The sequence below is a fragment of the Buteo buteo genome, chromosome 3, assembly GCF_964188355.1.
Source record: "Buteo buteo chromosome 3, bButBut1.hap1.1, whole genome shotgun sequence".
Classification (NCBI taxonomy): Eukaryota; Metazoa; Chordata; class Aves; order Accipitriformes; family Accipitridae; genus Buteo; species Buteo buteo.
In genome coordinates this window covers 10,843,792-10,857,817 of record NC_134173.1, presented here as the reverse complement: position 1 = coordinate 10,857,817, position 14,026 = coordinate 10,843,792, and the positions used below count along the sequence as shown (strand labels likewise).

General features: G+C 41.7%; 1 protein-coding gene across 4 annotated transcripts in view; it reads left to right on the top strand.

Annotated features, from left to right (window-relative positions):
• CARMIL1 (capping protein regulator and myosin 1 linker 1) overlaps positions 1-14,026 on the top strand; it is a 196,353-nt gene that overhangs the window by 169,462 nt on the left and 12,865 nt on the right. For all 4 annotated transcript variants that reach the window (XM_075022848.1, XM_075022847.1, XM_075022845.1 and 1 more), the window contains 5 exons: positions 609-675; positions 994-1,190; positions 5,207-5,313; positions 8,094-8,526; positions 13,763-13,841. In XM_075022848.1, the coding sequence (XP_074878949.1) occupies positions 609-675; positions 994-1,190; positions 5,207-5,313; positions 8,094-8,526; positions 13,763-13,841 (883 nt within the window). The remainder of the gene's footprint in view (positions 1-608; positions 676-993; positions 1,191-5,206; positions 5,314-8,093; positions 8,527-13,762; positions 13,842-14,026) is intronic.

The following is a 14,026-nucleotide window of genomic DNA, read 5'->3' as shown; positions in this document are numbered from 1 at the left end:
TTGCTTTTTGAAGAAAGGCCCTGTGCTCCAAGACTGCATTTTCCTAGGGAAGTTTGGTGAGCTATGTGGTAGTGTCCAGAGGCACAGATACCTGAATTTTAATCATTCCCAGTAGCGTGTCACTAACAGATGAACTGAGGAAGTGTATTTTGTATCAAAAATAAAAGCCAGAACAAGGGGGAGACTATCCTTGGTATCGTCATTAACTCTGCAGTACTGGACGCAGCAATTAAGGTTTTTGTGCCTCATGATCTCAAATGCAGAGGTGAGGGTTTAGTAGTTCCCTTGTTTTACAGTTGGGGGTCAATGAGTTAATGCTTGGACAATTCAAATAATCATCCTGTGTACAGCCTATAGTTTTAATGGGAAGAATAAACTACCTCCCTGCTTCTGTTCAAAGTCAGTTGAACAAAATGTCAATTTAGAAAAAGTTCTGAATGTTTGAGAAGGGGAAGAAAAAAACCCATTCCCTTATGGTGTTAAACCCAATGAGGTCTTGAAACAATACATAGGCTTGAAGAACTGATTTGTTGGCTAGAAAGGAAAAGGTGTTCTTTGTCATTTCTTCTGTCTGCTAAAGTAATTTTTGTTTTGTTTTATGTTTATAGATGACTCCTAAATCAAAAAGGAAAAGCATCCACAGTAGAATGCTTCGGCCGGTGTCCAGAGCTTTTGGTAAGTGAGAATTTCTTAAAATCTTTTTGCTTCTTTGCTTGCCTAAGACTCTTCTAGGTAGTTCTTGATCAAAAAGCACAGGTGACTCTCCCTCCCTCTGGATTGCATTTGAGGCCCACACTGGTTGCTTTGTTTTGTGATGTTTCTAGCATGTTTGGTAGTAAATATTTCCTCACAGTGTTCTGTCTGCTCACACACATGTTGTGGCTGAGTTCTTGAAATGTGTTTATAAGTATTTACCACAAAAGAGAGGAATGGCATTTACTTTTGTTTTAAATAGCATGTTAAGTCTAATTAGAAAGTTTTGATTTCTCTTAGAAATGGAATTTGATCTAGATAAAGCACTGGAAGAAGTACCTATCCATATAGAAGACCCACCATTTCCTTCCAGCAGGCCGGACAAACGAACTTCTGGATTCATTTCAGAGCTGCCATCAGAAGAAGGGAGAAAACTGGAACACTTTACAAAATTAAGGCCCAAAAGGAATAAAAAGCAGCAGCCCAGCCAAGCAGCAGTGAGTCTACGTTAAAATATTGCTGGCGATGTCACCTGTTGATTGCTTTTTGCCATGAGTCAGGTCTTGCAATGTAATGGGGACAACTGTTAAAGTTTTAAAAGCCATAAGCAACTACTTAATTTTTCTGCTGGTATTCATGTCTTTCAGTGTGCAATCCCTATTACAAGCTTCTTATCCTCGTTTTAGGCTGTGTCAAACAAGACATGTTTTATCCTTTTTTTAATTTGCTTTTGTTTTTTCATGGCAGCAGTTTCTGGAGGTACTTGGTGCTTTCACAGGAAACACAGAAAATATCATGAGACTTGTCAATTATATTGCAAGGGTTTGTTAAGTCTTAATCCTTTTTTCTGCCTGCATTAAGATGTGGTAACTTGGCATGAGTTCTTATTTCTATCAGCTCTTAGAGGAGCTACTCTGTGACACCCAGCTTCCCACAGCTCCTTAACTAAAGATGGTGTTTGGGCCAGCGAATCTGCATAGTCACAGATCTGCTTTTCATGCTGGAGCCTGCCTTAGAAAAGCAAAACAGAAGAGCACTGTCTATCTACGAAAGGCATTGGTGTGAACCCGAGTACATGTGTGTGGAGTTCTCACAGTTCCATTTCCTTGGCATACCACATCAATAAAGATTTATTTCTGTGATGGTATGTCCTTGGGGTATGTAAGGACAGATCTGGAGGAGTTACAGAGCTATCTCAACAGCAACAGTGCACAGCTGATAAAAGTAACGTTTATCAAGGGGCAGCCATTGCTTCTCTGAGTTATGCTGCCTAGTAATGGATGCCTGTGGCCTCTTCTGCTCCCTGAGGACTGTCGGCAGAGAGGACCCTTGAAAATTTCCCTAATGCTGGGAAAGATCATATTGGGCAGTAGAGTGCTTTTGGCACCGCTTGGAAATGGAGAAACCTTCAAGCAGAGGGGATATTCAAGCCAGCTTTCCGTTCCCTTGCACTTTACAGGGGAGGAGAGAGGTAGCAGAAGGATGGACTGATCTCCACGTTGGAGTGAAAACACATCTGTGTTTACTTCTTCCAATTCCAGTTCTGCAGAATGCACATGTTTTCCCAGTTGCTAAACTTGCCTCTCTTCCAAACTTACTCAGCGCATCCTGTGCCATATGCACAGGGGTGTGGAAGGAGTGGGGGCATGGGAGGGCAAGTGCTTCGCTACCAGGCATGGAACTAGGCCATACAATATCTTGCTCAACAGATAGAAAAAGCTTACTTCTTGTAGAGCGTTACTTCCCATGATGGTGCAATGTTGGGGGAATGCTCATCCATATTGAATTCATTAGGAAATTAGGTGTTTATTTAGTTGCAGAAATTGAAAGGAACTTTTTTACTTAAACTCATTTGTCCCTGTCTTGTTTTTATGGATCGTTTAATTCCTTACTAGTTCTGACCTCATAGCAAGTCTAAACAAATTTTTGAAAGACTTGAGATGTTTGCTTTGATACTTCCAAAATGAAACAGCCAAATTTTGAAGGCCAGAATCATGAGTGGACTGTGGCATTGTTTGCAGAATTGATTTGCTGCTGGTTTTGCTACTTTGAGAATACAGAAAGCAGTGGTTAGGAAAAGCACTTGAAATGTGAGAGGCAAAATCTTGACCTTTTCTACCGCTCAAAGCAGGTCTGTTGGGTTGTTTGCTGTTCCCCTTATTTCCATTTAGTAATTTAAGGGATCTCACATGATCATAGCTGTACTTCTCTGGTCTTGCTGGAAAACAGGTTTGTTCTTTGTAAGCTGAAAAACATAAGAAACAAGAGAAAAATGAAGAAAAAAGGGAGAAATGTAAACTTTTAACTTGGGGTGGGTGAGCAGGCAGAAGAAAGATTTACAGTTTTGTCAGTTTCTACTGAAATGAGTGTTCGGGGGGGGGATAAAACCTCAGCACCACCCGAAGCCAAGTAGCTTTGAAGCAATATGATGAAACAGTTGTTTATCATTTAGATTTTTTTTGTGAGATCTTAATCTCATGAGTTCTTCCATCATATGTGAAGATTTAGTACAGCAAAGAGGTGAATCTTATTTATTTCTGCTTCCAAGCCTTTTTTTTCCTCAATAAAGAAATACAGAAAGCTAAAAAAAAAAAATAAAAAAATTGGCAAATGAAAACTTAACACATTTTTTTAGGAGTGTAAACCATGAAATAAACCAGGGCTCAGTCTTTTACATTAACGTTGGTCACTAAAAGGCATTACAGTAAACATCTATAAGGAAATCCTGTGCCTTGAGGACCTTATTAGGCCCTCAACATTTACATACGTCTTTAGGACATTTTTAGGAATTTGCTGCTTTTGCAGATGCAAACTGTTCTCTTTTTTGAGGTAGACCTTTGTAGATCATTGGATTCTTGCATTACTTCCCCTTCAGGAGATGCACTTGCCTTTGATACTTACATGTTTGTTCCTACTATCTGGAGGGCTCCCGTATCAATATTAAATAGTTTCTCATTTCTGTTGAAACGTGTCAGCCACTTTTGGTTGACGCGTTTTGGTTGAAACATCAGTGTCAACTGTTTTTTGACTGAGAAGGTAACTGTTTACATCGAGACAACCAGCACTGGTGTGACCAACCCAGATGTTAGTATATGCATTGCTGCCTAGTGTCAGGTGTTCCAGCTAAACAAGTTCTCTACAGAAAACCCCAAAGGTAGCAGAGTTGGAAGTCCAAGAAGTTGTTGTGCTGCTTAGAATAAAACTGTTTTTTATAGAAAATTATGCAGTTTGGCTGGCAACAAAGCAGTCGTTACCGGGTAGGCTCTTTTCTGATCAGTATTACATTGCTACAGCAGGTATCAATAAAATATTAACTATTATCTTTGAGAACAGAGTAAATACTAGACTTATAACATGGTTCAGCCATGGAAAGTGAAAAGTTTCCTGGATGTGTCAAAGCATTAGTTCATATGCAATCCGTTGTTCTGGCTTAATGAGACTGGGTTTGATGTTAACAGCAGCTTTTAAGAGTATTTATTTTTCTTTTTAGAGGCATAGAAAAGAGTGTGCATTCCAGCTGAAAAGGGAAGCTGGGATTACTCTGAGTTATCGTGGCACCTAGGAGATTCCTTGATTTAAATTGCTTCAAATTACAAACCCTGCTATTTTGTGGCAGACTGATTCCTGGTCAATAGTACTACCAAGAATACAACTGGGTTGAGTCTTGTGGAGTCCTCTGTAGTCACCTAAAAGGTTTCCATACAGCATTTAAATTGAAGGAAGTCTGTCTACTGGTAATAAGAGCTTTTCCACATCAAAGCCACATACGGGAGCTAGACCACATGAGAAATCCTCCCAGGATACTGTGTGTTTCATCTTCAGGAGGTTGCAGAGTCACCAGCTAATCTTCACAGGGCCTTTGTGGTTGGCAGGTGTTACTAAGTCAGCCTGGTTTAGATGCCTCCAGTCACCCACATTCAAAATGAGGGCATTGAAACCAAAGAAAGGGAGCAGGTTTTCCATTTTCAGACACTCCGTGAAAATCTGTGTTCGGTTCCTAAAGTGAAACATCTGATTCTGTATTTAGACTCTCTGCTTGTGGAAGTGCTGGACTGAATGTACTATAAAAGGCTCTGTTAGCCTGCTGGAGCTCTGTTTCTAAATCTCTAAATCCAAAATCCAGAACATATGGGGGTTTTCTGAATAGGGAAACAACTAGCTTTTGAAAATACTTTCTCTTCAGGTCACCACCTGATAAGGAATTAATTTTTCCTTAACTGCTTTTTTCCTTTCTAGCTGACCTAATGCTCTATTCTCACAAGCCCAAGGCATTTGATTCCTGGCCTCGTGCATTGCAGCATCCAATTTGTCACTGGTGTTTTGGGTTACTTTGTGTTTGATGTAGAGTGTCGTCTGGCCTGTCTAAAGGGGGGATTCCAGTGGTGATTTCATTGTCTGCAGTGGGGTTTGGTTGGCACATGCAATTTTTATAATGTCCGAACTCTTAATTATTATCATTGAAACAAATACGCTTAGATTACTGCATACCAGAGAGAGCTTTTTCTTCTGTCAGGTGTCTGCTGGAGTGCCTCCAGAAGGGGATCAGAATGGCCTCATGGGGAGAGTGGATGAAGGTGTGGATGAATTTTTCACGAAGAAAGTGACAAAAATGGATTCAAAGTAAGTTCAAATTTAATATTTTTAAAAATTGAATAAAAAAAAAACTCATCGTGATAGCTGGGCAAGTAGCACTTCCAAGTTCTATTTGACTTCTGTTCCCAATATCCAGGGTTGCTCTTGCCAAAGTCAGAAAATACCTTAGTAGTCAAGACATTGTGAATTCAATTACCCTCCCTTAACAATGACTACTTTGAAATAAATTGCTTTAATACATCATGGTGAGGAGGATTATTGACTAATGTGTATTTTTATAATTCAGTTGACTTCATTTTACCCTTCAGTAGAGCTCATTAGAGCTGAAGTAGAGCTGTGTGTTGGCTGAGGATCTCTTCTCCAGTGCTAGTAGTACACACAGGTGTTTCTGTCTAGTAAGGACTCCTGTTGAACATAGTGTTTTGATAGATGACAGTAGATTTATGTTGTTATAGAAATATGTTAAGGACATGTTTGACCAATTTGTCAATTGTGATACATTCATCTGAAAGATATGTCTCCTTCAGCTTTGTATAAAGGTTATACAGCTTATACAATTGCTTTGTAGCTGGTTGTATTCAGAACCATGCATCTAGATGTTCTTGTATTCATGCATGTTCGTGCACATACACACGCAGACACACAGACACACGCAAGTACTTACATAAATAAATGAGAAAGCTAGGGTGATTTCCAGACAACCTGGAATGACCCCTTCTGTCATGTGACATCTATTAAGGAAAATAGTAGGTGTTAAGCTGTGTCAGGAAAAGCAAATGTTTTAAGTCACCGTGAGTTATAAATATCTATAGTGGCATGTGAAGCCATGTGTGATATACTATGTATAGTGGTAAAATTATGGTAGCTTTGAAAAATGGATTAGCCAGGTTAAGTTCAGGGTGCTCACAGACTACTGCATCCTCCTGTGCTTCCCTTGGGTGTCTGCCAGCCGCTCGTTTCAGATGTCCCCATGAACTCGTGCCATCCCTGCATGCCCGTCCCTGGCCATGCCCATAGCTAGGGATCTTTGCTCCATTTGCTGCACTGGTGGCTCTCTCTCCGGTTGGGGTGCTCTTACGCAGATGTCTTACGTGCCCAGCTCTCCCCTCAAGTGTGAATACTCCGCTTGTAAGATGCCTGTAGGAAATCAGCAGGTGGGTCGTTTTGGGGTTGGTTATTTTTCTGAGGATGACCATTCCACACTATACAGGTGACCTCTCTGTGTTCCTTATTGAGAGAAGGTGGCTGTGCCAACTAGTTCCTATTTCAAGCAGGGTCCTTAAGGGATGAGATCCCCCAAAGTTGTGTGAATCATGTGCCTGGATCAGTTGTTCTCCTTTTACTAATGGGCAGATGCAAACCGGAGGTAGCGCACTCTGGAAACAGAGCAGAGTGAAATTTTATGTTGTGGTGGGTTGACCCTGGCTGGATGCAAGGTGCTACCAAACCTCCTCTATCATTTCCCTCCTCAGCTGGACAGGGGAGATAAAATATAATGAAAGGCTCATGGATTGAGATAAGGGTAGGGAGAGATCACTCACCAACTACCATCACAGGCAAAACAGGCTCAACTTGGGGAAATTAGCTTAAGTTATTACCAATAGAACCAGAGTAGGGCAATGAGAAATAAAACCAAACCTTAAAACACCTTCCCCCCCACACCTCCCTCCTTCCCAGCTCAACTCCACTCCCGGTTTTCTCTCCCTCTTCCCCTGCCAGCGGCGCAGGGAGACAGGGAATGGGGTTGGGGTCAGTTCCTCACACCTTGTCTCTGCCACTCCTTCCTCCTCAGGGGGAGGACTCCTCACTCTTCCCCTGCTCCAGTGTGGGGTCCCTCCCACAGGAGACAGTCCTCCACCAACTTCTCCAATGTGAGTCCTTCCCACGGGCTGCAGTTCTCCACAAACTGCTCCAGCATGGGTCTGTTCCACGGGCTGCAGTCCTTCAGGCACAGACTCCTCCAGTGTGGGTCCCCTGTGGGGTCACAAGTCCTCCCAGAAAACCTCCTCCAGCGTGGGCTCCTCTCTCCATGGGGCCGCAGGTCCTGCCAGGAGCCTGCTCCAGCATGGGGTCCTCCCCAGGCTGCGGGTGGAGATCTGCTCCACCGTGGACCTCCCTGGGCTGCAGGGGTACAGCCTGCCTCACTGTGGTCTTCCCCACGGGCTGCAGGGGAATCTCTGCTCCGGCGCCTGGAGCATCTCCTCCCCTCCTTCTTCACTGACCTGGGGGTCTGCAGGGCTGGTGCTCTCACATGTCCTCACTCCTCTCTCCAGCTGCCATTGTTGCACAGCAGTTTTTCCCCCTTAAATCTGTTCTCCCAGAGGCACTACCACTGTTGCTGATGGGCTTGGCCTTGGCCAGCAGCGGGTCCATCTTGGAGCTGGCTGGCATTGACTCTGTTGGACATAAGGGAACCTTCTAGCAGCTTCTCACAGAAGCCACCCCTGTAGCCCCCTGCTACCGAAACCTTGACATGCAAACCCTATACCTATGTGCATAGACAGCTTAGGCAGAGCTGTCTGGTGTTGGAAATAGCTGGGTGCCCAGTGCAGATGAAATGACTGCCTTTCTTCATTATGCCATGCACAAGGCCAGCACAGGAATCCTTAAGACAGTATGATTAATGTTAATTGTCCAGTTTTTAATTTAAAGACACCAGCTAATGACTGAGCCTAGGGCAAACATATGGATCATGCAAAAGATTGACTTTGCCCAGGAGAAGTCACTTGGTACTATTTAAAAGAGAGGGAGCAGGGGAGTGGAGGAGAGTTGAAATGTCTGTGTCTTTTTTTTTTTTTTTTTTTTAGGAGACCATCAACTAAAAGTTCAGACAGCAGTGAGCCCAGTGAAGCAGGTGATGAGAAGAAGAAAAGGGACTCAAGGAAGAGTGGCTTCCTGAACTTAATCAAATCAAGAGGCTCCAAATCTGAACGTCCCCAGACTGTGCTGGTGGCAGAGGAGCCCTCCTCGCCCAAGGTTGCTGCAAAAAGTCCAGCTGTGGACACGAGCAAGAAGGAGGTAAAGCTTGCAGAGCAGAACGGTGGTACTGAGCGATCTGAGGAATTAAAGACGCCAGACTCACTGGAGGAGGCACAGCCAGACGATGCGGCAAAAGCTGAGAGGGGTGACAGCAAAGGAAGCCCCCAAGGAGGCCGGAGGTATGGCGTGCAGGTGATGGGCAGCGGACTTCTCGCAGAAATGAAAGCCAAGCAGGAGAAGAGAGCAGCCTCTGCTCAGAAGGTGAAGGCAGTTTGATTTCTTTTGAGTTGTGGAAAAAATGTGCAGGAGCTAGGTGTCTTCAGGGGAGGTGGGTTGGTTCTATAAGGGTCGGTGGCTTAACACAACAGTGCTGCTTTCCACCAGGGATTATGGTGTTCCTGCAAGAGGATTGCTCTGTGCTGTGGTGGTTGAACACGAGTACCCTGGCCAGGGGTTAAGGCTGCACATGTGGAGCAGGAGATGCACCCTTAAGCCTGCGCTGTCTCTCCTCTTGTGGAGGAGGTGACACCAGCTCTTCTGCTCGATGTCAGGCCATCATAAGCACAGAAAAGGACATGTAATTGTTTGCATGTATTACAGAGTAATTTTGGGGTGACTAATAACGTCTCCACTCTATATGATGCGTGGTTTGTTCATGTGTAATGGAAGCATGCTTTACAACAGGTAAAGCTAGGACAGACTTCTTACTCTGTGCCCCCTGCACACTGGTACCTCAGGTGTTTGGCAGAGTTAACTACGGTGGTAGCTATCTGTACTCTTGTCTTTTGGAAGGTGGTGTAGAAAGATGGAGAGATGTACTGTATTCTAAATTGTATATTCCATGCAGAGAAGTAAATCTAGCTTCCAGACACTGTTTACAACTATTCAGCTTATACTTTTCTTGTTGCACTTTTTCATTTTCTTTTGTACCACACCTAATTATTTTTATGCCTTTGATTTCTGTATTTCAAATACTGACACTCAAAGAAAATAAGCATACATTAAAAAAAATTAATCTATTCCCAATTATCTGTCTGGATTCCCTTCACTCACTCTAATTTTTTTCCTCTGTGAAATGATGATGCTGGGCAGGAGCACTGCTTCACTTCGCACATGTGCAGAGTGGAATATCCTGGTGTTGCTCCAAAGCATTTTGTGCCGACCTATTTTGCCTAATGCCCATTTCCCACTAAACTTCCCCATTATCATCCCCTGTTTCCTTCCAGCTGCAGTTGGCATGTTCTAAAATTACCAAAGGATCAGCCTTTTTTCACTCCTCTCTTCCTCTTCCACATGCAGGGTACTCAGATGCTATCCATTCCCTGCCATTATCCCCTGTAATTTGGAAGGTGTAACCTTATGACAAAGCTTATCTGCAAAGCTTTGCTGTGTTTTCCTTCCTTTAACACATTGCAGAATTGTCTTGCTGTGACCAAGCAAGGCACCAAAAGTGCATTTTTACCTTTCTTCTTAGACTTAGAGTGCTTGCCCGATGTCTGAACCATTCCTGTAGACACTGGAGTCTTGTAATAAGCAGATTCAAATTAACACAGTAGTCTGTGGCTCATTAAAGGGATCCTCAGCATAAAACCAATTTTTCTAAAGAAATGACCAATTCCCACCTTTCTCATTGGTGCTGAGTAGTGCCCATGAATCTTATTTTGATTTCTAAAACACCAGGTTTTCAAATAAAATGCTGTATGATTTTAAATAAGTGTTATGCTCTGCCTGTAACTTTTAAAATACCAGGCTACTCCAGATTATATAAATTCTTATAACTCCATAAATTGTGTATGCTTGGTGCTCTTCAAGTTCTTAACACTCGTCATCTAAAGTTAATCAGATCTGGAATGATGTGACTGAGGTAGGATATAGCATGTGTAATTTCTTTTTAAGTGGGGAGAGTAAAAGTCCTCTTCGACTGATGAGCTTTTGTAGCATTGATTGAAAACTTGAATTTCATCTGTCAAAAGTTGTTGCCTTTTCCCAGTTTTTTTTTTTCCCCCACCCTTTGCTTTTTTACCGGTTGGGAAGGTTACTTCTCTTCTTTCAGGTTTAATTTTCAAGAAAATAATGTTATTGATCTTATTTCTTCGTTAGATTTTGTAAAAATTGATATTTATGGAATGCAAAAGTAGGTCTTTTTTATTTAAAGAGAGACAAGAAAACTGAATTGAAATAGCAATCTGTACACAGCAGGGCACCGAGTTATCCATTCTTAATGTTGCCCAGACCACACGAAATTGAACTGCTGTTCAAAAGAATTTTTCACATACTTCATCCTAGATCGCAATGTCGAATAATTTAGGTTTGCACTTTTATTCATGGTATTTATGAAGGTGAAAATCATACAGTATCCTGATGGTTGAGCTACAGAAGACAGCATCCCACTGCTGTTACATTGTTTAGGATGGGTATGACATCAACTTGCCTAACATCTTCAAATTTATCAGAATTCCAGTATGATAGAAAATTGTATTTTCCTTTAAGGTACATATGGCTGCTTATATTCTGAGCTATTTTACGTGAAAACAAAGCCAGAAGGAATTTACGATTTCATTCATACCCTACTGCAGTCTTGTTACAGATACAAGTGTGAGCAGGTGCACAGTAGATGGAAAGATATGCTTTTTTGTTTTCTTTTGCTTAGAATACAACGTGCAAATTGGCATTAATGGCAGAGACGAGTATTTGCAGCTTAGTGTTGCCTCTAGGCATACATAAGAAGATCTTTTAGCTCCATCTAGTGTTTACAACCTGAATTTTTAAATATCTTGAGCAGGACCTATGAGCAGACCAAGATCATCTGCAACCTGTTTGCTCGCTCTCGATGGCACAGCACCCAACTCTGCAGTATTTCCCAACCTTGCACAAATTCCTATTAAAAGTAGAGCCTGGTCATTATTTATCTACATGATAAATTCACCTGCAGTTATCTAACATGACTGACAGCTTCTCAGAGTAAACTTTTGCAGCTAGTGTTTAGTGTTCTCTTGGGACCGTAAGCAGTTTGTAATGTGTGTACAGTAGGTAGCCAAATATGCAAACAACCTAATTGCATTTTTAAGTACTACACTAATAGATAGCAGCACTGGCTTTTGTACTTGTCTCTGTATATGGTCATATTTCCCCAGTAGTCCCACAACTAGGGAGGGAGGAAGGAGTTATGGTGAAGTTAGTTTTCATAGTCATACAGCTCTCTTAAGTCATTTACTGTAGCTAAGTGTTATGCATATATCTTCAATATTTACATAGGAAAACGAGTGTTTTGGTGAAAGTTCATGAGAATTCACATTCCATGAAGAAATTAATGGTAAATTCAGTTCTCAAAAGTTTTTTTTCCAAGGTATGGAAGAAAAATCCAGAAAGTGGAGAGTGGTATTCCCTTCAAAAATATACAGCCAAGACAGTCTTACAAGGAAACATGTGACTTTAGGAGGTGGAGAGGTGAGAATTTAACCAAGTTATCAATGACAGTCAAGAAATGGGAATAAAAACTGAGTTTTCACCCAGTGGTACAAAGCATAATGTTCCTGCTAGCTTTGGAGGGGACTTTGTTTTGTCCGTACGGGCACCATAGCTTACCATTCCGGCCCTACAAGTCATGGCATTTCTAGAGTGCTTCTGACCAGAAGACTTGGTTGTTTGGCTTACACGTGGCTTTTAACACACAGATGGTTTTATACTTAAAATCTGTAGAAAATATAATCCCTTAGAGTGGATAGTTATATCTATATCAGGGTAGTTTTACAGTACAGGAAGTTTAATGACAAGTCTAATAGCATCCTCCTCAATGCAGTGTGCCATTTTAAGTGCACACGTGTACTTAGTGGAGAGGTTGGGAGATAGCATTGCCCTGCCAGGTCTTATACAGCAATAGCAGGCACTCAGCATCTCCATCCTTTTCTTTGTTGTATTGAAGAGAGTCTTTGTTTTAGGAGCCGTGAGATTACATGAGCAAAAGGAGGTATCAGGTACATGGAGGTATCAGTAAATCTGTAAGGTCAATCACAGTGTTTTCTGCATCGCTTCCCAAAATCTGCTTCTCTTGAAATGCCTGTGTTGATTTACCACCGTAGGGGAAAGATATGTGGCCAGTGTGGATATTTAGAGATCATTCCCTTTATGTTTATATTTAAAATACTATTTTCATTCTAAATCCATCAAGTTTTCTAGAATTAGTATGTGCTCCTGCTACTTGTAACCATTCTGTTCCTTCCTGCGTTTCCTGTTGTCCAATTTTTATCTACGTGCTATACCTAGCAGTCTTTCGTATTGTAAGCTCCGAAGAGCAGGGACCATATTTGACGTGCGCTGCATGGCATGTGGTGGAGGTTTCTGAACGCTATGGAACAGTCAGATCCTAGCATGAGTCGTGCAGAGTTGGTGTTGGAGCAGTGATGGCAGTGTCCTGAACATGTCAACGTGACTTACTTGTGGGTATATAACCAAATGCAATAGTCACCAGCACAAACCATTTGCTTTAAGTCATTTGCCACACTGTCTTGAAATAGCAGATCAAGATCAAGATTGAAGTTGCCTGCAAAAGTCTATCTGTACTTTTTTAGTTTCAAAAAAATCTCACTTTTTTGCCTAGCCTTATCTTTATAAGGCTTTCTGTCATACTATATCCTGCACTTATTTCTATGCACTTTTTGTATTCTCTCGTTTATCCCTCTGCTTAAGCTTTGGTAGTAGGTAAGACAGTAAAAGGAGGCTGGTTCCTTTTTACAAGCACATCGGCTGTATATCTAAGCTTCTCCTGGTGAATACATAGGTTTCAAGATCACTTTAGCTAGAGCTATGATATGACAAAAGTCTTTGCACCTTTTCTTTTGAGACCAGGATGTTAGGAAAGCTATTGTTGAGAACAGAAGACTTAGCCAGTATATCAGCACATAAACAAGAAGCCCCCTTTCTTTAGAGGTGCTGAGCATTCAGCAGTGCTTGTGATGGGTAGCTTTAAACACCTTTCAATAAGTAAGGTCTGTTTGTTTTTAGAGGAATCCTGGAAAATATGTGAGTGCTGCTAGTTCTGTAGTTGCAGGTTTGTCTAAAATCGGTTATTCTTGTATGTGGAAGAGCATAAGATCCGTTCAGCAGCCATATTAAAAGCCTGGATCTTCAGAAAAAGACTTTTTATTTTAAACCTAAACAAGGAATTTTTAAATTCTATCTTTGGAGAGAAGAGTGTTTCCAACTAGCACCTTCAGTTTCCAGTCCTGTACATTAGGAGACCTGTCGCTTAGGAGGCAGGGTGTCATTGCAGCTTTGCTTGACGTGTGGCAGTATTAGTTACAAATCAGCAAAGTTTTCTTCCCACTTAGATCTCCCAAGAACTGAAAGAGAAACAAGGAGAGAGAATCCACCATTTATTACTATCACTGCTTTCTCTGCCTTATGGCTTCCAAATCAGAGCTTTTTTTCCTAACAGAACCACTGAGTTGTATTAATTACAGATATATTATTAATATGAGAGCTTTTCTCACTCTTTCAGAAACTTGGGAATGACACAACTTCCAGAGAGTCTTTTGACACGGTGACAAGCTCAGAACGACTGGATGGAAGTGGTACAGGTACAGTTTGAGTTTCCTGGTATAAACTCTTTCTAGAAAATACAAAATACCTAACCTCAAAATCTCACTTCCCCCTCCAGATTGTGTACCTACAATTGCTTAGGCAAAAAATGAGCTTACGCTACATGAAAAGGATTAGAAACAAAAGCACACTTTTTTTGTGTTGTGTTGGAGAGCAGTTCTCA